General features: G+C 53.8%; 1 protein-coding gene across 1 annotated transcript in view; it reads right to left on the bottom strand.

Moving 5' to 3' along the window:
• Window positions 1-364: 364 nt before the first annotated feature.
• RPS6KA5 (ribosomal protein S6 kinase A5) overlaps window positions 365-25,102 on the bottom strand; it is a 51,654-nt gene continuing 26,916 nt past the window's right edge. Inside the window, exons 5-18 of the mRNA XM_078878997.1 lie at window positions 24,888-24,995; window positions 22,874-22,957; window positions 22,209-22,312; window positions 21,188-21,338; window positions 19,830-19,991; window positions 18,892-19,017; window positions 18,434-18,567; window positions 18,132-18,225; window positions 15,895-16,065; window positions 15,151-15,342; window positions 13,666-13,825; window positions 12,537-12,700; window positions 11,644-11,797; window positions 365-11,309 (exon numbers count right to left, since the gene is read on the bottom strand). Of these exons, the coding sequence (XP_078735123.1) occupies window positions 11,272-11,309; window positions 11,644-11,797; window positions 12,537-12,700; window positions 13,666-13,825; window positions 15,151-15,342; window positions 15,895-16,065; window positions 18,132-18,225; window positions 18,434-18,567; window positions 18,892-19,017; window positions 19,830-19,991; window positions 21,188-21,338; window positions 22,209-22,312; window positions 22,874-22,957; window positions 24,888-24,995 (1,842 nt within the window). The 3' untranslated portion in view covers window positions 365-11,271. The remainder of the gene's footprint in view (window positions 11,310-11,643; window positions 11,798-12,536; window positions 12,701-13,665; window positions 13,826-15,150; window positions 15,343-15,894; window positions 16,066-18,131; window positions 18,226-18,433; window positions 18,568-18,891; window positions 19,018-19,829; window positions 19,992-21,187; window positions 21,339-22,208; window positions 22,313-22,873; window positions 22,958-24,887; window positions 24,996-25,102) is intronic.

The raw sequence follows: 25,102 nt of genomic DNA, 5'->3' as shown, positions 1-25,102 counted from the left end.
TTATTTTAATCGACGGGTCTCTTTATGTGTCTCCATGGGTCTCTATGCATCGCTATGCTTTTAGATTATTTGGCTGCTGATATACATTTTCCCATGATAAGCCACTTCGTTGAGCTATTAATTGTGGTCAGGTTGGTTGCTTTTCAAAATGAATCATATAGCTCAGCGGGCCTTAAAAATGTAGTTTAATTTCTGTAAATGTAACTTTTTTTTATCAATCCAACTCTGTCTGACCATCAACTCGCGGTTGGGGAGAAATCAACTTTGCGGTTGAGTCGAGCCAACACAAGGTTTTCCCCACGTTCATGTAAACGACAAAACGTGAAACGTCACAGCAAACATCCCACAATGCATCGTTGAGAGCGCCGCGTACGTTAACGTTTTATTTAATGCTTTGAAAAACTCGGCGGGTAACAATCGTCGGTGTTGGTCACAGAAGCGGGTGCGCGCACGCGTGACCGTGAGAGCAATGCAACTCGTGTCTAACTTGTCACGTAAAGAGGGGGGGAGGGGGGTGAACGATGGCCGGACTATAATACAGATATACTCGTGCCATTTTAAAACCGAGACAACTAAAATACGAGGATAAAATCATACGCAATGCCGATTCTATTAAAATGCAGCACAGATTTCAACATGCTTCGATGTGTACAGTATTACATTTTGACATTCAACACGAATAAAATGCCTTGTTGTTGTGTACAGCCCTTTGTCAGTCCACTGCTGGATGAAGGGCCTCTCCGTGGCTTCACTGGGTGGACGCCCAGGGCCAGTCCAAACATCACCTCGCCGCCGCCGCCGCCGCCGACGCTGACCGTGAATCTAAAGCTCGGGTTTGCTAGGTTCGTACAAATCACTGCGCACGACCTCTGGAGCCTCCGCTTCACGTGCACTGGCCATCAGTGGGGTCCAGTAATGGTGAAAGAATCCCTCGCGACTCACAGTGAAGGGCAGGGCCTTCATCCCGCAGTTGGACAGACCTTTTGTACAACTTGCTTTCAAAGACAATGGTGCATTGTTTAACCTTCCGGTGTGCTTTCCGGTGTGCTTTTCTCGCCAAGATGTTAACTCCCGAGTTACAAGGCAAGCTTGTTAATTTAAAGAAATAAAACCTCCCTTCAATCACGCGCCTCACGATTCACTCTGGACTGAGAGGGTGGCAGGGATATTGGGACTTTTGCAATTGGTTGTTCACGAGCCTAGACGAGCGAGTTCAACCTGAGGTGGTTCCAATTTCCCTATGTGGCCAACAAGTGAATCACGTGACAACCCGTTTAGAATGAGTGGGGTGTTACTCTTTGGTTCTTTTGGTAAAGTCACGTAGGTATAAAATAAAATAAATTAAATCACGACGTTTCGATTGCAATCGTTGCAATCGAAACGTCGCGATTGATTTTCTACCTACGTGACTTTACCGAAAGAACCAAAGTGTATGGATCCCTGCAGTCACGAAAACTTAAAATCTAGATCGAGTGGGGTGTTATCAAAGTACAGTATTCCACTCAGCACATCGACATTGTTGTTCTGTTTACGTCTCCGTTTGTTTCGTTATTACGTTTGATGAGCAACAGGGGCAGGAGGCTCCTCCTGCCCCCCTCAACCCACCCCAGTCACCCCCCTCCGGCCCTCGCCACTGCAGCTTCACGTCACGCGACGTGCACCGCCGCCGTTCCTGATTAGTAAATTGCGGTGCGCAGTGTTTTTTTTTCGTTAATCACACGTCTCGTTATTTATTATTCCCACACATTTATGAAGGAGAAATATCTTAGCCGAGTTGACAAGCGTTTATATTTGTGTGTTTTTGCGTCAGAAAACAATTTGTTAGGAACGGCATCTTAGGTTATGTAATGAGACTTTTCAGAACGCAAGGCCAACGTTTAAATCGAGCTACGCCCGTACCAATTCTACAGGCGTCACGGTGGTGAGATGTTAACTATCTCTTGAATTATCTCGCCTATATAAAGGAGGTTGTGAGTTCGACCCTGACACCTGCTGTATATTTGGAGTTCACATGTTTCTCCCCGTGGTCGTGTGGATTTTACTTCTGGGTCCTCCGATTTTTCTCTCCACATTGAAAAACCTGCGTTTCGAGTATTTGGCTGCAATACATTTTCACGTGATGATGAGAAGCCACTTCGATGAGCTATCTCATTTGTGAGAGCCAGGTCGCTTCTAAAAAAGAGCGATGCAGATCAGTGGGCCTTACCTGATAAAATAAACAACAAGTTTAATAGATTTATATGGCTAATGCTTTGCGGCCTAAAGTGTTGGGCGACGCTTGCTCTGCCCACGGGACTAAATGTTGTTGCATGCTTGACAGTTGCTGCAGCATCGCTTGGAGCACGTCGCAACGTGGGACGCAGGTCGAGTGAGTATCAGCATGCGGCGTGTAGCGCACTGAGCTTGATTCAACAATCGAGTATCGAGCTCCCAATGGTCTCGAGTGGGACTAAGTAGGTTAATTTTATTAGGTAAGGCCCCGCTGAGCTATGTAGCTCTTTTTTCAGAAGTGACCCCGGCGACGAATAACCGTTCAAAGTGGCTTATCACGTGGAAATGTATATCAGCAGCCAACTACTCTAAACACACGTTTCCAAATGTGGAGGGAAAAACCGGAGGACCCGGAGAAAAATCCACGCGACCACGGGGAGTGCACGCAAACTCCAAATATACAGCAGGCAACGCCAGGATCGGGATCGAACCCACGACCTCCTGCAAACCCGGTGAGGTCGTTAACATCGCCACCGTGGTGCCCATCGAGAACTGTGGGGAAACCACGGGTAGATTGTCAAGACATACGGAAGCTTGGGCGCGAAGGGTCGATGGGTTTTTATGAAGTCGGTTGGCATGTGCCACAGCGGGGCAACATTTGCTGTTGTACTGCACTTGTACGTTCTGTCGCCTTCACCAACCCAGATCGCCTGGCGTGATGAAGAGTCACTGGAATAACCCTCGTCACAACAAGCTCCCCCACCTCCTCATCCAGCAGTGGGTTTTACAGCAGGGGCTGTAAGTGCAACAAGCGGTGTCTGTGCGAGCGGTGTGGATACCAACTGGTCTAACTGTTGAATGGTAACTTGTAGCAGATACAAGGTTACAAAACACAAGGTTACTCGTGCACATTTTTGAGGTCAAGTTTCACACGCATTTGAACGCCTGCTTTGCCGTAAATCTGACCCCCAAAGCGTAGACCGAAGCTCACCTTGGACATCACAAGCACCGGGCGACTGAGCCCAGCTGCTGTGTGTGGCCACTGCGGTCGTCTTTACAGACGCAAGAGACTCGACTCGAACATCGCAACGCTCCCCACCGGGAAAACCTCAACGGACTCGACGGCCGGCGTGCGCTGTGGGCAGTAGACGTCAAGCGGTCAAGATCACCTCTCTGCACGCCGGCGCGCGTCTGCACCCGGCGATCCGTTGCGCGCAATTTAGTTGCGCACGCCCGAGTAAGATTACGCCGTTGCCTTGCTAACAGTTGCCAAGACGTCAACGGTGCAAGCGACAGGAGGAGGATTTCTCCACGACTCTGTGGCTGTCGCCTGATGAGGCTGGTTGTTGTTTTGTAGGCTTTCGCGACCAATATCCATAATACAGTTTTTTCGGTTTCATCGTGTAAATAGTTACGCGATCTCGAACGCAAAAACAATTACAGTACAGTGACGTTTCACCAGTAATTACAACAACCAGCCTCCATAACACAGGTTATTTGGGTTAGATCGTGTTCATATTTAACGCTGGATGTTGTTGTAATTACTGGTGAAACGTCACAGCACTCGAATTGTAAATGTTGTGGGTTCATTCTCCAACACACCACCGGCATGCTGACCTAGTAACGAATTGGCACGTTTTTGTTTCCGTGACAAACCCTCACGAATTAGCTGTGTCGCATAGTGGTAGGCCCAACGACACATGTATGTTAACATGATCTAAACCAAAAAAAAACCTCGGTTATGGACGTAAGCGACTGTTGCAAGTGACCGAGTTGCGCAATTTTTCAGAGCGACCCGGGGGTTGTGCAACCGATCGCTCTGGTGCGGCCCCGGCGTAGTGCTGCGCGCAGCCTGTGCGTTTGCTTGCCAAAAAAATCCTCGCACGTGACGTCCGCCTTCAAGTTTTCGGCGGTGGGCAGTTACTACCGGACAGTCACAGGTGACACTGTCAACTTTAAAATAACTCTGCTGCGAACCCAGCCACAAAGTCAAATCCAGGATTGTACGACACAATTCGGCAGCCGCCTCTCTCAAAAGTCATTAAAACACTCGTTCGCACACTCGGCAGAGACATTTCTCCGTACAGCGACGGCACCCTATGTACACACACGCACGCATGCACGCCGAGAGACCCAACTCCATAACCACACGCGGAAGTAAAACGCACCTCGATACAATAAGCGAGTTGGTCTTAAGCTTCGAGATGAATTCACGCAATTTTCAAATGTCTAGACCAGCTAGAGGGGCGTCCCCAACTGCCCCCTTGCAGCATGGCGACACCAGGAGGGCCATTTGTGAGAGCGCCAACTCTCCCACCGCCATCGTCACCGTCGTCCTCCAGCGTCAATCCACCGATTATTGCCCTCGCTTACCCGGGAGAGACTCACCCGGTGAGTCTCAAGACTCTTCTTTTCAGGAGGGTCCTGACAAGTTTTCAATAGGTCGGGCGTGACGTTGCTTTGTGGAGTCCCAACCAAGTAATTTGCCGGTAATTTCTCAGCATTAGGGATGCTTGGCCAATACCCGATATACTGATCATGTGTTTTAGCTATGATGGTGGGGGGCGGGGGGTGAACAAGAAGACCAGGAGAAAACCCATGCAGAACAGGGGGAGAACCACACAAACTCCACACAGGAATTCTCCCCAATGCGGGAATGGAACCCAGGCGCTTCGAACTGTGAGGAGGCTGAAGTGTCACCACTGCTGCCGCCACCTAGCCACCCACTGCTGGATGAAGGCCTCCAAAAGCCGGTGCGACACCTCTCGCGATACCAACTTTAAACGTAGACTAACTTGTGGACCGTTTGTATGAAGACATATTTAAATAGCACTTTAAATATCAGTTGATGTGAGCGTAAGGATATATACTTCATTAGGTTTGAAGTTAGGATTTGAGGGAGAGCCCCACTGCGCGAGAGGCTGGGCGGAGATGATGCACAATGTTCACCTTCATTACCCGCTCGCTTTGGGCACTCCACATTTAGAAACACACGGATTATTTAGATTAATTTTTCTGCTATAAATGTCCAAATGATGGGCCACATTGTTAGGCTATCATTTGTGGCCAGGTCGCTTCTAACAAACGAGCGAATACCTCGGTGGGCTTTGCCTGGTAGGATGGGAATGGTTTAGTTTTATTTGTTTTTTTTGGGCGATTTTGTTTACCTTTATTGTACATTGCACTATTATCATGTTTTTGTTTTGTTGTTGTGACGTTCTTAGCAGCCCCTACTGGTCATCTGTGAAAAATAGCTTTATAGCTCATCGGATTCCTCCAGTATAAATACATATTATGATTACGAATGCCACAGGTCATACGGATGTGTTACAGTGCGCGAGCCTTGTTGTCAGCCAATTCTGTCCGAAATAATTTCCACCTCTGGCAACACCACATCTAGGTCAGGAGCACCTCTCTAACTTTGGCTCTGGCTACGAGCACCAGGTGCCAGTCTACCAGCGACCCCGGAATTTATACACAAAGTGGGACGTGTAAAGCCGTGATTACTCTGTTGTGTGTGCACAACAGAGTATGTGTGTGCACAACAGAGCAACAAGGACAGGAAGTTGGCGCTCCACACAAAGTTCTGCAGTCACCCAGAGCAAGTCCACATTTAAGCGAAGGTCGACGCGTTGCTGCGGCCACTTTGATTGTCTCGGTTTCTGGAGCGATTGAGTCTCGGAACGAGATAAGGGGCGGCTGCCGCGTGGTCTTGACGCTGCCGTGGCTTCGGCGAGATACTTAAACCCAAACCCCCCCCCCCACCCCGTACGCATGGCCGGTTCGGTGACGCGTACAGCAAAACAGAGCGGCAAAAAGAGAAATTGCGGGAACGTTTTAAAAAGCGGAGAGCCGCTTTCAGATCGGCGGTGACCAGTACGAGGTTCGTGATCCACAGGCAGATCGTAGATTTTTTTATAGAAAATACCTATAAATTCAAATGTTAAAATACGGTAAAAACGTCCACCAATGGATGGCGCTAGTACTTCACGTCTGCAGTCTACAGTGGCTATTGTTGGTCAAAGCTTTCTGGTGCATCACTGCGGGAGTCCCGTCGAGATTCATCTCAATGGATCGTCACGGCGCTTGGTGCAGCGACCCGCTGCTATCGGAGATTCAGGCAATTCCACACGGCAGCAATTCCTATTGCTGGTGGTACAGTAGTCGGAAATATTTGTTTCAGGAAATAAAAAAATCCATTTGAAAAGTCTACAAAAACATTTGCTTGGCTCGCCAAAGCTGCGATTAACACGGGTAAACGCTGGTGGATATCCGTCCTCCGGTGTGAAGATCTTTCAAGACGGAAGGACGAGAAGTGGTCAACGGTTCACTTGCAGTTGCGACCGGTCCCGCTGACCTTCAAAACTCCACGTGCAACACTCCGCATACAGCATCCCTCATTTAGTACACAGCAGCCCATACAATAACTTAACAATGCCGACCCAACAAACGCCGCTCATCCTCGGACAAACTCCCCACTGGGTGCGCATGCCATTACGAAACATTTAAAGATCGTTCCTTTTCCGCGGGCAAACAACCATCACAGGATTGCCAATTCATATTGTTCGACGACAAACGGTCGTAAAAACCGACACGAGGGACGACGGTCGTGCTTGTGCGTGGATCTCCCACCTCCCCCACCCCCCACCGTTCGCGTGTCGACGGCACCAATCGCGAGGAAGCCTCGTCGGGCAGTCTGTTGGAACGCGTTCATTAAAAAAACAACAAACTCTCTTGCGCACGATGCATATTTTCGATCTATCGCTGTGCACATCCAACCCGTGGTTCGACAGAGCGGAGAGTCGGCTGGGCCGAGCAGGAGGCGGCGGCAGGGAGCCCGGAGACGTCGGTCGACCCCTTCCCCTTTTCGGAGGCTTCGTTGCATTTCAATAAATAAACCTGGCATGGGCACAGTGCGAGCTCAACGCCTCGAAGGGGTCTTCTGGGATACGTGACGTTCTTCCGACTCTCAGGCAACATCCCACCCCCGTCCCCACCGGCCTTACCAAAAAACAAGCTTCAAAAGGCTTTTAAAAACTACACGACAACACACGGCTTTGTGCAGGAAACGCTCCGTCCGCCAACGCGCGGATTTACGGGGACGCGCGTGCAGGGGTCACGCCGCGGGTCGCGCCTCACTAGACGCGGTAAAATCGGGCCGTCTGCCCCAAGAATATTGCCAACGTCAAGAAAATGCAGAAAAACGCCGGGCCTCCCACGACTCGCCACAAACGTACGCATGGAAGGGGCGTGCCGGCGTCTGCACGGCAAGACTGGATTTAAAAGGGTTGTTTCAAATAATCACAGTGACGTGATAGTCTCTTGTAAGCGCGTCGCCAATGCACAGTGCTCAGCAGTATTACTCGGACTGCCCGCCAGGAACAGGCGCTAAAAAAAGAAAATCCTCGCTTTAAACGTGCGATGCCGCCGCCGCCGCCGATAAAAACCCCAAGGATACGACAGAGCTGGGCGGCAAGCGACAGCGTAAGCCCTTGTTCAAGTGCTCGAGTCGTGCACCGGTAAAATCCTGACGTCTGTGCCGCCCCGTGTTTCAAGTAAAGCCATGAAAAGCGTGCACTACCTTACCACGCCGGTGCTCGCCAGGCACCGGGCACGACCGCCAACTCGCGAAGCGGCGCTCGATCAGCCTCAACCGAAAGGACTCGGGGGCTCTGGTTAGCCACGCAGAGGCGGTGGGTGAAAGAGGGAGAGTCCCGTAGCCTCGTTTAAAAAAAAAAGCCTTCACGACACCTACACGCGGCCAGCTGATCCACGTGCGGCGTTCAGGGTCGGTCCGCGCCTATTCAACTTCTTCCCTCGAGCTTTTGCCACGCGCCACTGATTGCGGGCTACGACGGGGCACCCACAAGGGCTCGAATTACGTGAAGGTGCCCACGGTTGAGTCGTGCGTGGCACAAAAACAAAAAAGTTGAAGGGAAAATGCTCAACATGTGGATTAGGAGCGGACCCGGACACCTCGCGCCTTTAATCGGCGGCCGGTCGGCGAGTTTACATTTGCGGCTCTGTGGAAAACGTCTCCAGAAAGACAAGTCAGTTGCTCCTATTGCAGTGTGCCAGGTGTATGCAAGCCTGCAGCAGGGCTTTTAACTGACCGTGTATGCGTGCGTAAAGGCTGCGGCGGATGAGCAGATCGCTTTCGCCAGAAGGCCCCAACTCAAAAAAGCAGGGCAAACAGGAGGCGGAGGGGCAGTGGTGTAAAGTGTCAGTGCAACGATTAGAACTGAAGTGTACAGTCATCACATTGATTGTACGTACGTATGTACACTGAACTTGAATTTCTTTCACACCGTACATAGCTAACCGTGCTATTCAGAGGTGGAACCTTGGCACTGGGCACTACCCCCACCCCCCACTTATGTGCGGGGCCGCAGAGTCTCTGACGGTCCCCGCAGAGGCAACGTCCTCAAGAGGAACAGCGTCGTGGCGCGTGTAAAGAAACCAACACGGGGGGGGGGGGGGGGGTGTTGGGTCAGCGCCGACTCTTAACGGCGGTTACATGCGAGATGACAATGCCGTTGTTGTTCCACGCGCAGGGTACAAGAACCCACGTTTTTCGTTGCGAAACTTCCCAGCTGTCCCCAGTTTCCCGACGACGCTCACAGCCGCACGCTGCGCCCGTGAGATCCGTGGCGTTTGGGTAGGCGGCTATGTTTGGCCGCCCGTTTTTAAGCACGGCCGCCCGGAAAGCACCAATCTGAACGTGCGACCTAAAAAAAAAACTAGCGCACTTTTTGCCCATGCTCTGGTAGGGTGTAAAAACGGGTGGCCCGTGAGCGAGATTTGTGCGTTCCTTAGGGGGCCTCGGCAAAGGTTGCTCAACGAAAGTTGACGTATGTGATTTACTTCCACCAATGTGAGCGCCTTCGCGCGCTTTAAGCAAGTACCAGAAGCTTTGCCAATAAACCTTGAGTGTTCACCACATGGGAAGGAATATTAAAAAAAATTTACAACGAGGAGACACCCCCACATTCGTAAAAAAAATTCCGAACAAGATCAAACCTTTGGCGGAGACTGTGCCACACTCCGAACTCTACTCCCCGAGTATTCCGAGTGGGAGCCACCCGCTTCTTTCGCTGCATCACAGCCAGATGACCGGCTAGCCCTCGGCATTATTCACCACCACCACCCCCTAGTGCGACATGCACGCCCACCCACAGTTATTAGACTGGCCATGGACCAGTTTGTACCGTAACGCTATAGGTCAGGGGGCTTAATCCATCAAAATTGTCCGGCGGGTCCGCACCCCCCACGAACTGAGCGTGTGCTGGGCAGGCCGCGGTCGTGCCACGGCGTCGCGTGCGAAAATGCCGCCAAGTTGCCGCCAAGTTGTGACGGTTACGGACGCGACCGCTGATCTCTTGCCTCTCCGTCTGGCAGCTCTCTCGCGCGTTTCACCTCGCCAGACCGCCATCTCGTCCCGCACCTCTCGTCCGTCTATGCCACTTTTATTTCACTCATCTTTCATCTTGTCTGCGGCTCTCTCTCTCCATCTCATGCTCATCTCTCTCGCTGCACCTTATCTCGTAGAAGCCGCTCGGAACGGCCTTCTTGTGCCAGATGGTGCCCGTGAGCTTCCAGGTAACGAGCCCTCCCCCCCAGGTGATGATCCCAGACATGAGGGATTTTGTAATCTCCTGTCCGATGACCAGCTCTTGGCTGATGCACTCGGCCCGTGGCGAGATGCGCCTCGGTGCTTTAGTTTAACCAGTGAGCGAGACGCCAGGCGAGTGAATCGACGAGTGAGCGCGAGATTGAGCGAGTTAGTGAGCAAGTCAATTAGCGAGCGAGCAAGTCGATGAGTCGAGCGAGCGAGCGGGAGAGCGCGAGTCGGCCCCGGTTCTCTCAGAATCGACGTCACCAAGCGTGGCGAGCGCACGACTTCCCAACTCCCGTCGTGGTGAACAGCGCTCGGGGTGCCATGCCACGGTCGACCGTCTCGTAACCTCGTGTGCGACATCAACGATCGATGCGCGAACGCCGACGGTGAAAGTCGCGCATCGGAATATAAAATACGAAACGCGCCGGTAAATACCAACCCGCGACTTTTAACCAGAGCTCTCCAAAGCGATTAAATTAATGGTTTCTAAAAACAAGGTAATGCTTCGCATGTCAGCAGTCACGGGGGGAGGGGAGCTTCTGTAACGCTCAAAATATTTCGTTCTGTAAAACAAATTAAATACCCTTAGAAAAATACAGCTCTGCACAGCAACCTCTTTTCGTATCATTTTTGTGGAACATTAAAAAAACAACGGCCGAGGTCATTCTTCGCATCTTAAAAGCCGAAGTCGTTACCTCCCCGCCCCCGCGTGTCAGCGCCAGGGTACACGTCGTCGGCCTCACCCCGTTTGCAGCAAAGCGCCAACCGGGGCCACCGGGAGCTACGGAGCGGCGTACGTCGTCGCCGTCGGGGGCCACCGGACCCCTCCGTGGAAGCATCGAGAGATCGGAACCAGGACGAAGTCCTCCAGCCGCGGTTCGACGTAGAGCGCCCGGGCGCGGAACGTGGGCGGTCCAGTCCTCGCGGTGCGCGCCGCCGGGAGACGGGCGGCGCCGCGGACGGACCCCGCGCTTCGCACTCGTCGGCGTTGACACCCGGTGGGGCGACTCGCACGCCGGCACTTCACACCGCCAGTCACTCTCACTCACACCGCGGTAGTCAAAGCCACCGGCGGTAGTCAAAGCCACCGGCGGTGGTCGTCAACACCACCGGCGGCAGTCAACACCACCGGCTCGCAGCAGCGGCTCTTCGCACAGAGGCGTGGGCAGCACAGCGGGGGCGGCGGAACGCAGGCTGCGTGCTGCGCTCCACCTGCCCACGCTGCCCAGGGGCCGTCCGTGTGGGCAGCACGGGGATCCTGATGGCCGTGGGGCGTGTAAAGTGCTGGGGGGAGGGGCGTAGGAGGGGGAGGAGAGTTCCACGCTTCGCCGACTCCACGCTTCGCTCGCGTCCTTCCGCGGCGGGGGGGCCCGCAGGCTCCCCCCCCGCCGCTCGCCGAGCGGGAGTCAAATGTTCGGCGTTCTTTCTTTTCGACGGGCCCTTTAAGACTTGTCCTTGAACTTCACCACCTTCGGCGTGGCTGTGGAAACACGGGAGGAGGAAGGAGAAGGAATACAAGGTGATTATTATAGGTTGGTAATTTAACCGGAAGAAAGCCACAGCCTCTCGCAGCCAACGTTTGGATTCACAATTGAGTTTTGGTTCCTAACCCAACCAAATCCATTTTCAAATACGACAATGATGATGATGAGAATTGCCTTGAGGCTGGAAGGAGGAGGAGGTGAAACTGGAAAGATGTGGGTGACGACGACGATGATGAGACTTGCCGTGAGGCTGGGAGAAGGAGGAGGTGAAACGGGGAAGAGGTGGGTGACGAAGGTGATGATGATGATCGTGGCGAGCAGGAGACTCGCCGTGGGGCTGCGAGGAGGAGGAGGTGGAGCTCTCGCTGGAGCTGCTCCTCGTCTCCGTGCTTGTGCTCCTCTTCTTCATCTTGCGCCGTTTGGCCAGCGGAGCATTGTCCACCTTCTGCAGGCAGAAGCCCTCGCGCTTGCACTGGTTGAAGGCCTGCGGGAAGTGTGGGGGGCGCAGTGAGGGGGGGGGGGGGGGAGAGCCATGCGGGATGGTGAGGGGGCGTCACCGGGCCGGCCACTCGCGCTGCACGGCGCGGACGTGTTTAATATTTACACGGTTACCGAGCGTGGGGCCTAAAAGACCCAAAACCGTGAAGTGGCCGGAAAATAAATAACATCGCTGTCAAGAGTTGCGACAGATGAGAGTGGAACACTTTCTAGAATGGAGCAAGGTCATTATTATTTTGAGGGCTTTAGAACAGGAGACGAAGCGCAGGGAAGTGGTGAGTGGGTAGGGGTGTGTGAGAGAGGGTAGCGTGCTGCGCTACAAACCCGGCGACCCCAGTCCGAAGCCTGATCACGGCCAGCAACACCGGTGACGATTATCTGAACCGGTCCTGGGCCTCCCCGAGGTCTACTCAGCCTCAAATGAGACGGACATAGTGTTGGCCACCCACCCCCTCGTGTGCCGTGCTTACCTTCACAGGTGCTCGCTAACAGGACTTGCTCCAACTGTCTGTTAAGGCTATCTGGCGGATCGTTGTCTTTGTGAATGATCTGGAAGCCCGAATCCTCAACACCGGCGCGACCCTGGTCATGCGACCCCAGCGGCACGACCTTAGCGGCGTGACCCCGGCGGTGTGACCCTGGCTGCGTGACCCCGGCGATGACCTTAGCGGTGCGACCCTGGCAGTGCGACCCCGGCGGCGCGACCCCGGCGGCACGGGCCTCACGTGGAACGTGGCTTTGAAGTAGGTGTTGACGGAGGAGCCGGAGGAGACGAGGACGTCGGGTGTGAGCAGCGGGTTGGAGGAGAGCTGGCTCCCGTCCTGTAGCCACTCGTTGTAGCGCAGGCCGCTCATCTTCACGCGCTTGCTGGGGTCGACCGTGAGGAGCCCTGCTCGTCCCAATCGCGGCACCACATATCGCGCAGATTCGGTCACCGCTCACGAGACACATGCACCACGCACAACCACCACCCCTACCACACAACCACCATATCTACCACACAACCACCATGTCTGCAACACAACCAGCATCTCAAGCACAGACAACCACCACACACAATACGTATGTATGTTGAAACTTCTTTCGCACCGTACATAACCAACCGTGCTAATCAGAGGTGCGGGAAATACACAAAAACTTTGCGCATGACGCACAGACACCACCGCCGAATCACCGTCACGGCCCTCACGGCGTGGGGAGGCCCTCATCCAGCTGCGCAAGTGCAGTGGTTCTGTGTTACGGCTGGCGGCTGTACGGTGTTTGGGAGCGACGTGGATTGATTTACGAAAGCACGAGCAGAGCAGATCTCGAGTTGTTTTGTGTCAAGTCAGGAGCTGAGCCATCGCTTAAGGCAGCAGCAGCAGCAGCAGAGAGACAGGCAGACGCTTCACAATCGGGAAGCATTCTGACCCGGAACAACAGCAGCAGTAGACTCACGAATAGCAGCAGTAGAAACAGGAGCTACAGCAGAAGCAGGAGCAAGAGTAGAAGAAACAGCAGCAGCAGCAGTAGGTACAGCAGCAACAGGAACAGCATGAGCAGCAGCAACAGGAATAACAGCAGCAGCAGCAGACACACGAATAGCAGCAGCAGAAGCTACAGCAGTAGCAGCAGCAAGAACAGACGAAGCAGCAGCAGTAGGTTCAGCAGGAACAGCATGAGCAGCAGCAACAGGAATAACAGCAGCAGCAGCAGACACACGAATATCAGCAGCAGACACACAAATAGCAGCAACAGAAACAGGAGCTACAGCTGAAGCAGCAGCAAGAGCAGAAGAAACAGCAGCAGTAGGTACAGCAGTGACAGGAACAGCATGGTCAGCAGCCACAGCAATAACAGCAGCAGCAGCCCTACCCTGTATGAGATCCTTGGCGGCCTGCGACACATTCTGCCAGGCTTCCCCCTCGAAGGAGAAGTCTCCCTCTTTGATCTTCCTCATGATGTCGGTGGCCGAGCTGCAGGTCATGGGCTGCCCGTGGCTCTGGAAGGGCACCTGCCCAGACAGCATGGTGTACTGTGCGCACAGACGCCGCCGCAGCAGCAGCAGCAGACAGGGGTGTGGGAGCGGACAGCAGAGATGAGCGACAACGCAAACACTGCCCACATCTCATCTTCATCGGCCACCACCTATACACTGCTGGATGAATCTTTCCGCATGTGTAATGCGGCCCTGTGGAGTGAGCAAGGCTTGGTGGATCACAAAGACAAAGATCCCCCCGTAAAGCCTTCACAGACTGTTGGGGCAAGTGCTGTTAGCGAGGACCTATACAGGCCGGAACGGCATACGGGTTGTCTCCCCAGCGGTGATCCTTAGACACTGAGTCGACCTAGGGGAGGCCCAGGACCGCTTCAGATAATCGTCACCGGTGGTGGCCATGAGCGGGAATCGAACTCGGGAAGCCAGGTTCGTAGTACAGAGCGCTAACCGTAACACGACCAAGCACACACTCGCTCATGAAACTCCACGGGTGTCATGGTCGCCACCTCTTGCAGCGTGAAACTTATGGCCAGGGTGTGATGGCAGTACAGCAAGTGGGTTAATATCACTAAAAGATAGACATTGTGAACAATGTCCATCTGTATTCCCGTCTGTACTGGGATTGGGTGTTACACTTCTCCCTTACTACGCGTGGGGGATTTTTCTCCGGGTACTTCCGGTTTCCTCCCAACATGCGCAAAACACTCAAAAATGGAGCCGGTCAACGATTGCAATCGAGGTCCACAGAGCTTGGAGGCAATCGTTAGAGACCGAGTGTTATCCCTCTTGCGCGCTTGCCAGTGAGTTCCCGCGTCTCTAAACCTCCGTCTCTCTCCGAGAGCGTCAACGCAAACTGCGTGCCTGCGTTGTATGTACTCAATGACGGATTATATTATTCGGAGGAAGTGATGAATTGTTCATGATGATGATTATTATAAAACGTGACGAGAGAAGTTTTGGTCATCGGCGGGCAACCATCGGTGGCACGTCACTCGAATCCTCCTTCAAATCGACTCGAAGAAATCGTCGTCGTCGTCGTGAAAGAAGAGTGATGAGGAGGCGACTAGGCATGGGCGAGTGAGCGAGAGACTCGAATAAATCAGCAATTGCTGCATCATCATCATCATCGATTGCCGACTGCTGCTTTACTCCTAATCCCTATCTGGTGCAGTAGTGAGGTAGGAACCGGTGCGCTCCAACCCCAGGTATGACGACAGGGAGGAGCCTGTGTGAGCGGTGGCAGCCGCTGCAGCAGTAGCAGCAGCGGTAACAGCCCCAGAAGCCGCAGCAGCAGCAGCCGCAGCAGCAGCAGCGAGCGCGGAAGAGCGAAGGGGGCGAGCGAGTGGGACGCGCCGACTCACGAGTATGACGCCGAGGCTCCACACGTCGCACGACTCGTCGTATCCCGCGTGCTGCAGCAGCTCGGGAGCGGCGTACTGCAGCGTGAAGCACGGCGTCTTGAGCGGCGCGTTGTCCTGTGGCTTGAGCCGCGCAAACCCAAAGTCGATGACCTTGATGGCGGCGCCCTCCGTATCATCCGCAAACAGCAGGTTCTGCGCCGGCGACAACGACGGGGAAGGGGGGAAGGGCGGATTCAAGAAATGACGACGGTAAAGACTCTCGTGCGTGACCTGCACCGTGGGGGGCCATGGCGCAGGGTGGGGTGGGGGGGAAGCCGGCAGCTTCGTTCCCATGGCCCACCATGGGCACGCGAGGCCCTACCCATTCAAGACGGCCAGCAAAACAATATTCGGACGTATTGGCAGTAAACACCGGTGTGCAGCAGAACACAAACGCGTCTCAAATCACAATTTTAACCGACACCACCACTTCGACAGCACGAGGAACTGATTTTGATGCGCCCACACCCCGCAAGATTTTGTGACCGGGTTTGCGAATCGCAGGAAAATAAATAATTATTACAAGCGCATTCACATTTTTTTAAAGCGACCTGGCCACAAATGATAGCTCAACAAAGTGGGTTACCATTTGGACCATTATAGCAGCAAAATTATCAAAATCATCAAAGCAAAGAAAGCGCCAATGGCAAATGTGCTCGATCGTTATCACTAACTACGGCAGATCTACACGACAGCGACCCTGACCTCGGGCTTGAGGTCGCGGTGCACGACCCCGGTATCGTGCATGAAGGAGGTGGCGGACACGAGCTTGCGCATGATGCGGCTCGCTTCCGTCTCGCTGAAGTGCGACCGCTTCTTGATCCTCTCCAGCAGCTCCCCGCCTTTGAGCAGCTCCATCACCAGGTACGTGTGCAGCTGCGGGGGCGACGCGGGGAGGGAGAGGCGGAGGGAGAGGGCGCGGGTGAGCGGAGTACGGCGGAACTCACGGCAGCGCAGGGAAGCCCCGGGCACAGAGGCGGAGGTGCACGAAGAACAAATTTACGCTGAGCAACTGGGGGGGGGGGGGGGGCGGCCCCTCTCGTCTCCACTGGCAACCTTTGGGAAGCATGTTCTCCCTCTGCTCGCGTGGATTTTTCACTGGGTCCTCTGGTTTTTCCCTCCACATTTAGAAACATGCATTGAGAGTATTTGGCTGCTATAAATCTCCACATAATAAGCAACTTCGATGAGCTATCGTTAGTGGCCAGTTCGCTTCTGAAAAAGAGTTATATAGCCGAGTGGGGCTTGCCGGTTTAAAGAAAAATATGGTTTCGGGTTCGTACAAATATTTTCGTCTCTTCCCCCAAGTTTGCCCCGATTGCCCGACAGGAGCCACATCACGAGACGGGAGAATCCATTCGCAGCTCTCGCAGAGCAGCACGGCCCGGAGAGAATGGTCCGAGCTACCTCTGAGATCCCTTGACTTTGTACGGTGCGAAATTATTTCAACATACATACGTAGACTCACACAGAGACCCGTAGACTCACACAGAGACCAATAGAATCACACAGAGACCCATAGACTCACACAGAGACCCATAGACTCACACAGAGACCCATAGACTCACACAGAAACCCGTAGACTCACACAGACACCCATAGAATCACACAGAGACCCATAGACTCACACAAAGACCCATAGACTCACACAGAGACCCGTAGACTCACACAAGATACCCATAGAATCACACAGAGACCCATAAACTCACACAGAGACCCATAGACTCACACAGAGACCCATAAACTCACACAGAGACCCATAAACTCACACAGAGACCCGTAGACTCACACAGAGACCCATAGACTCACACAGAGACCCATAGACTCACACAGAGACCCATAGTTTGTTGTCCTTCCCCCGCACCTCCGATTAGTACAGTTGGCTACGTACGGTGCGAAAGAAGTTCAACATACATACAAGTGACCTCTGATATAGAGAGTAAGGAGGCAACACTTCTCCACCCACGCTGTTACACAGAGTGACGTTTGTCACATGATCCTTATGGCGGTACCTCGGGGTACCAAATAATACAAAATGGCTGAGGCAATTAAATATTTTATTTCTGGGACACTATTTTTTCCAGGGGTGTACTTAACTCCGCGACTGGGGTACCAATCAATCCGAAATCAGTGCCACTCCGCGATGTCGAAACGCAGCGAGGACGATTATCGCCGAAACCCTGAACGCTCGTACGCGCTGTGGTAGTGCATCGTGTACAGCTCGTCGAGATGAGTCGATTGCCGCATCGCCGACCATCAAAAGACTAAAAATGACTGCATCACGGACATTATGCGAGAGCCGGGGTAGTATGGTGCCCTGGGGTACCGCCATAAGGTTCACATGACCGACGATCAATTCTCCGAGCGAAAATTAAAAGTTACACTTTTTTTGTGTGCAGTCATTGTTTTGACACAACACCCGACGTTTCGCTGCGCGTGCTGGGGAGCCTCTCCAGAAATCTCACGGCTTCACGGTGGAGATGCTGGCCAGCACGTGGAGCAAAGCGTCAGGCAGCATGCCCACCACAAACACATCCAGCACTGTGGAGGCAGCTGCAAGGTTGGTGGATCGCACACAGATGTTATGAGACTCCTCCCCGTGGGTGTTGGGGAGGAGTCATACACCCCGACTCAGCCAGGAAAAGGCGGTACAGCAAAATAAAGTGGACTCATATCACCTGTCGTTACTGTAAAGGATAGAGCGTTGTCCCTTCGCTGACACGTGTGGGTTTCCTGCCGGGTGCCCTGGCTTCTAACCACATTATACACTCATCAATCGGCTGAAAACATCGTAACCTGTGAACACGCCTCCGCCTGTCGTGGGTTGCGCGGCGACTACGAGATGCAGTCGCGTAATTTTGTCGCCGCTTGTGTGGAAACTCCCAACGTATATACCAATAAAATGTAATAATCCGCGATGCCAAGCGAGCGTGCGTCCGTACCGTGTCATGGTACACGTCGATGATGTTGACGATGTTGGGGTGCGCGTGGCACAGCTTGAGGGCGGCGATCTCCCTCTGCGTGTTGGCCTCCATGCTGCCGGCAACACCACGCGTCCGCTCAGCACCAAACACACACGCCGCAACTCCGCAACCATTCACGGGGGTTTCACCAACTCCACAGCGCCACCCGGCAAAAGTTAAAATATGTAGCCGCAAAGGACGACACGCCGTTAAAACGAGAGACGGGCGCGCGTAGAGCAGCGCCCCGCGGTGCGAGCGGCGCCTAGCGAAGGCCTAGTTACCGCTTGCTCACGATCTTGACGGCGTGCTCCTGGCCCGTCTTCTTGTGCTTGCAGCGCCGGCAGATGGAGAAGCTGCCCTCCCCGAGGGGCGGCTCCTTCATGTCCATCTCGTAGTGCTGGAAGAACGGCGAATCCTGCAACGCACCCGCAGCAACGACGACACGTGAACTACTACAGCCCGGTCCACACGCGCGGCGACCCGCACGGCGACCCGCACGGCGACCCGCACGGCGACCCATGTGCATGGCGACATGCACGCAGGGTGACACAAACGGCAACACACACGCACGGCGACCCACAAGATAGTGTTGTCGCTGTGGTGACGCTAAGCTGGACATAAATAACAACAGCGCGTCATATTTTAGAGTGTCTTGTGCACGATTTGACCAGCGTACGGCTCACGAGCGCAGTCCCTCCGGAGCTGCCCGCACCCCCCCACCACCCCCCATCCCACCCACCTTCATCATGGCGCTGCGGGCCACCGCGGTGGTGGCCGGCCTCTCGGAGCCCGACTGCAGCTCCAGGGGATCGGTGGTGACGGCGTTCCGCTTGAACAGGATCGACGGAGCCACGAACGAGTAGCCCTGACATGACAAACACAGGCCCCGTTGGGGCAAGTGCTGTTAGTCAGCACCCATGATAGGCCGGCACGGCGGCGCACCGAGTGGGCCATGTGGCCAGCACCTACTGCTGCTACTGCTGCTGCTGCTGCTACTGCTGCTACTGCTGCTGCTACTACTGCTGTTGCTGCTACTGCTACTGCTGCTACTGCTGCTACTGCTGCTGCGCTCGTTTACTGAGGAAAGCCTCACCGAGTCTGAAGACTCTTTTGCAGGAGGGTCCTCCCTAAGCTTTCACAGCAGGGGGAGATGACTTAAGTAAATCACAACGGAGTAATGTGCGGGGCGGGCATGTTTCAAACTTGGGTAAACCCCGGGCTGTTTCAAATGACATCACGGGATTCTTGAGCGTCCACTGCGGAGCGGACGGCGCACAGTACCAAGATGGCTAATACACCCGCGGCAGGAATAACCAGGGTGGCCAGCGCGATTCGCACCACGAACCTCCGCAACGAGCGGGTGAACACGCAACCGCGGATGAAAAAAAGTAAGAATAGGCTTTACCCCCCTTCTGGAAATAAAACAGGTCTTAAGGTGTTCAAACACTTGCGGCAAAACACGCAAAACAAACACGCCCTGATAATATATTCATCGTCTTTGAAATCGATCGGCCTACACCAGAGATGGCCTCCTTTGACGGCCTCGTCTCACAACTGTCGGACCAGAGAACGACGCCAAAAGGCGAACAGCACAAAGGCAAGGCAAGCGTCAAAGCATCGATAGTAGCTCGGGTTGGATAGCACCAGCAGTCCCGCGCCACCGTGCACGGCACCAACCTTGAAGATCCGGTCCGAGTTGTGGGGCAGCGCCGCGGGGGAGTACGTGGGGTCCATGTCCGTGAACTCCTCCGCAAAGTTGCTGACGTCGAGCTCGTCGCGGATCACCGGCTTGAACGGAGCCTCCACCTTCTTAGCCGCAAGATCGTCCCAGCTGAGAGACTGGGGAGCGCACACACACACAGGGGAGACGTGGGACTGCGACTCGGCGGGAATGGAGACTCTGCGGGACCAGGACTCAACGGGGACGGTGACTCAACAGGGATTGCAACTCAGCGAGACTGCGACTGAACCACAGACTGCACCACACTGAATACTTTCACAGCCACGCTAGTTTTACCTGAAGCCAGCAACTTTTTTAATTAGTTCTGTGAACCTGCTCACGTTTTATGTGTTGGTAAGAATGCGGCCAGTGCCCTGGTCCCTTGTGTGCAATAACTTTATTTTCCAGATGTTGCCACTGGGTGGCCGTAAACAAAACCTGCGCTCGGTCACGTGACACGATCTCGGCATCGGCCACAGGAAGAGGTTGTCGTCGCGAAATCACAGGAACCGGCAGCGCCGGCTCTGAGAGGGTTCACCGTTGCAGACCCACACATGGTTGGCGGCCAGGTGACTCCGAGGTCGGAAACGCCGATCCGGCGAATCTCTCGACCGTGAAAATGCCGAGTCACCCGGTATACATACCTATCAACCCCTTACCAGTGCCTACCTTATTACAGACCAATTCAGACCTTACTGGTCACTCCGTGCCCTTATAAATCGCAATGTTCATCCAACAAAGTCCCATCACAAGGGAGAAAGATAAACACATAGACAAAAAAAAGGTGGCCCGTGTTGAAACGGCTGTACGCAGTATGGACGGGAAAACTCACTTTCCCTGTACAAAAATACAGGTAAACCTTATGGGCTGATAGGTATGGCTATAACAACTACAAAGACAAAGATCCCCCCTGTATAACTTTCTCAGACTGTTGGGGCAAGTCCTGTTAGCGAGCAGCACCTATGAAGGCTGGCACGGGTGGCCAACACCACATCCAGCCGCCTTTGTCTCCCCAGTGGCGATGTTTACAGACCACACCAGGTACTCATTTGGGGCTGAGTCGACCTAGGGGAGGCCCAGGACCGGTTCATATAATCGTCACTGATGTTGGCCGTGAACGGGGAATCGAGCTCGGGTCGCCGGGTTCGGAGGAGCGGTGCGCTAACCACAACGACACGACGGCTCCCCACACACACACACACACCACACATCTCTTGAGGGCCGCAGTGTCATGGAGGTACGTGGCCGAGTTCTTTTAAGGCTCCTCTGTGCGAGCCTGACCGCTGCATTAGTGACACGGATGCTGCAAACGAACCTTGAAGAAGGCGTGGTTCTTGATCTCGTCCGCCCCGGCGGGGCCGGAGCCCAGACGCCTCTTGGGGTCCTTGACCAGGAGCTTCTGGATGAGGTCACGCACCGGGTTGCGAATGTCACCCGGGAAGGGCGGGTCGCTCCGGAGAATCCTCCTGCACAAACGCGGGCACGGGGAGCGGGAGAGAAGGAGGGAGCGGAGGAGGGAGGGAGCGGGGGAGCGAGGGGGAGCACGGGAGAGGAGGTCAGCAGGACGAGCAGAACTCCGCCGGGTGCTGTGGCTCTGGGTCCGTGTGGAGCAGCAGGAGGGTGGACGCTCGCACTATAAGGTGAGGTCGGCCACACGTTTCCTACCGTCACTTCGCTTGTGCCAGGACCTCTCTCTCTGCCTCACTCTACTCTCCTCCACTCACTCTCCGCTCCAGCAGCCTTCGCTCAATGGGAGGTCATGCATTTTCCTCTGCTGCGCCCAAAGTCTGGAACTCCCTTGAGTCCAGCCGTCCGTGCTGTTGGCTCCCTGACCCCTGTTCAAATCCAGGCTCAACTCTTTGTTTCCCCCGCCTCTGACCGCCTCTCTACGAAGTGAACACGCGCTTCTGTAGACAGTCTTGAAGCACGGTCAAATCCACAGTCGTCTGTTGTCTTGTTGAGCCAGGTGCACACCTGAACGATCGGTTGCATGCAACTTGGTTGCAATGCAACAGAGTGGCTTGCATGCGGACGTCCCAGCAACCGGCCGCTCAACCGGTTACGATTCCCGCTCAGAGCGATTCGCGGCGACGCGTTTCGTCACGCGCAGCATTTGTTGTTTCCGAGCCCGCGACGCGGTCGTCACAATCCTGACGCGGGTGGGAAGGGGGTGGATGCAATAGGGCGAGGGGCGGGGCTCTGCGGTAAGGGGGCAGGGCCAGACGATGTCGCCGTACGCACGCTGACGACGCGAAAGCCGTTGCAGGCACCGATGTACGTCGCGCCACTTCCGGGGAGCGATTGGTGTGGAGCCGCCCGGCACGAGAGGCACTCACTTGGAGATCTCCGACTGGTTGTTCTTTTCTCCCTCGACCGTGAATGGGGAGGCGCCCGTCAGAAACTCGTACATGAGCACACCCAGGCTCCACCAGTCCACAGCCTGGCACAATCATACCGGACACAGCACCATTCCCAAAGGGCATTGTGTTTACAGCCTGGCACAATCATACAGGAAACAGCAACATTCCCATAGGGCAGTGCGTCTACATTCTAGATTTTAAGTTTTCGTGACTGCAGGGATCCATACTCTTTGGTTCCTTTGGTAAAGTCACGTGGGTATAAAATATAAAATAAATGAGATCACGACGTTTCGATTGCAACACAAGCAATCATCATTAGGTGTGAAAACTACAGCAAGAAAATCTTTAGCTGTAGTTGTGCTGTAGTTTTCACACCTGATGATGATTGCTTGTGTTGCAATCGAAACATCGTGATTTAATTTATTTGATATTTTATACCTACGTGACTGTACCGAAATAACCAAAGAGTACAGTGCGTCTACAGCCTGGCAAAATTGTACAGGGCACAGTGGCGTTCCCATAGTTGAGTCCGTCTCAACGCCATCGTTCACGATCCCTCAAGGTACAACTTTCAACTACTACCAACCATCAGGTGTGTGCAGTGTGTACAGCGGCTGAAATTTGCCGGCGTGGAGACGAACCTTATTGTGCCCCGCATTCCCTCCCTTCACGATCTCCGGTGCCATGTATTCTATCGTCCCGCAGAAGGAATAGGCCCGCTCGTTCTGGACGCACGGCACGCGCACGGAGAGGGGAGGATCGTTTCACACAAAAGAATAACACTGAGAATGAGCGGGGTGTGCGACAGAGGCCGCACTCACCCCCCCGCCAGGGAGGGGGAGGGGTGTATTGTTCTCAAAGGCTTCACACACACGAAAAGCAACTTTCATCGCATCTTAACACATTAGAAGGGGGGCACACCCTCCGCTTACAGCTGCCCCTTTAGCAGCACAAGGTGATTCGGCACCTGGATCTGCTAGAAGGCATTAGTCTGCCGGCATGGGGTGATGGTTGCCGCTGTGCGCGATCCCAAATGAGTCATCTGTGTTGGAATTTTTAGTCATTTCGCAACTCTGAAGCATTATTCTACGCGTATGTACAGCACTGACAGAAAACACCGTAGTTTAGACTTTTTAGATTATTTTGCTGCTATAAATGTCCAAACGATGAGCCAATTTTGTTGAGCATTCATTTGTGGTGGCCAGGTCGCTTCTGAACAATAAGTTAATGCCTCAGTAGGCTTTGCCTGGTAGGATGGGCATGGTTTAGTTGTTGTATTTGTTTGTCTTTGGGAGATTTGTTTACCTGTCTGACGCTGTCTTTCCGACAGACCTGTTCTTCACCAGAGGACGGCTGCTTGCGTTGTGGCCGAAACGTCGTGAGAATTGTATTTTATTATGTTTTATTTTTATTATTTCCCTTCTACGTGACTTTACCGAAAGAACCAAGAAGACTTTGCACTACTATTGTGTTGTTGTGTCGTTTGTTGTTGTAACGTTCTTACCCCGTGCCCCGACTGGACATCTGTTAAAAAGAGATCGAGAGCTCATCGGATTCCTCCAGGAAAAATCAATATTCTGATTTGAATACATGGGAGCGTATTTTCGCAGTTGTACTGTGTAGCGCTCCAATGTGTGAACCACTACCCTACAAATGTATACACAAACCAAGACAAAGATCACCCATATAACCTACACAGGCTGCCGAAGCAAGTGCTGATAGCGAGTACATATGAAGGTCGGCAGGGCACACGATAGCGTGGTGTGACTAGCACCATGCCTGGACACATTTGTCTCCCTAGTGGTGATATTTACATACTGCACCACATACGTTCGTTTAAGGTTGAGTAGACCTAAGGGAGGATCAGCGCCGGTTCAGATAATCGTCAATGATGTTGGTCGGGTCACCGGGTTCATAGCGCAGCGTGTTAACTGTGACTACACCCCCGCTCCCCACAACACACACACAGAGCCACACACACAGAGCGAAACACACACACAGCCAAACACAGAGCCACACACACAGAGCCACACACACACACACAGAGCCACACACACACACACAGAGCCACACACACACACACACAGAGCCACACACAGAGCCACACACACACACAGAGCCACACACACACACACAGAGCCACACACACACACACAAAGCCACACACACACACACAGAGCCACACACACACACACAGAGCCACACACACACACACAGAGCTACACACACACACACAGAGCCACACACACACACACAGAGCCACACACACACACAGAGCCACACACACACACAGAGCCACACACACACACAGAGCCACACACACACATAGAGCCACACACACACACAGAGCCACACACACACACAGAGCCACACACACACACAGAGCCACACACACACAGAGCGAAACACACACAGCCAAACACAGAGCCACACACACACACAAAGAGCCACACACACACACAAAGAGCCACACACACACACAGAGCCACACACACACACAGAGCCACACACACACACAGAGCCACACACAGAGCCACACACACACAGAGCCACACACACAGAGCCACACACACACACAGAGCAACACACACAGAGCCACACACACAGAGCCACACACACACACACAGAGCCACACACACACACAGAGGCACATACCTCCTCTATTACAAACTCTTTGCTGAGCCCAAAGTCCGTGAGCACGATGTGGCCTTCGCAGTCCAGGAGGATATTCTCCAGCTTGATGTCCCGGTAAATGATTCCCAGCTGAAGCGGGAGAGAGGGGCAGAGTCACCCCGGCGGTAAACCTGGATAAACGGCCATCAGAGAGCGCACGCCAACACCGGGGCCACATCACCCGCCGTATGGCACCC

The sequence above is a fragment of the Lampetra fluviatilis genome, chromosome 52, assembly GCF_964198595.1.
Source record: "Lampetra fluviatilis chromosome 52, kcLamFluv1.1, whole genome shotgun sequence".
Lineage (NCBI taxonomy): Eukaryota > Metazoa > Chordata > Hyperoartia > Petromyzontiformes > Petromyzontidae > Lampetra > Lampetra fluviatilis.
The sequence above is the reverse complement of the archived record's forward strand: the minus strand, read 5'-3'. Positions and strand labels throughout refer to the sequence as shown.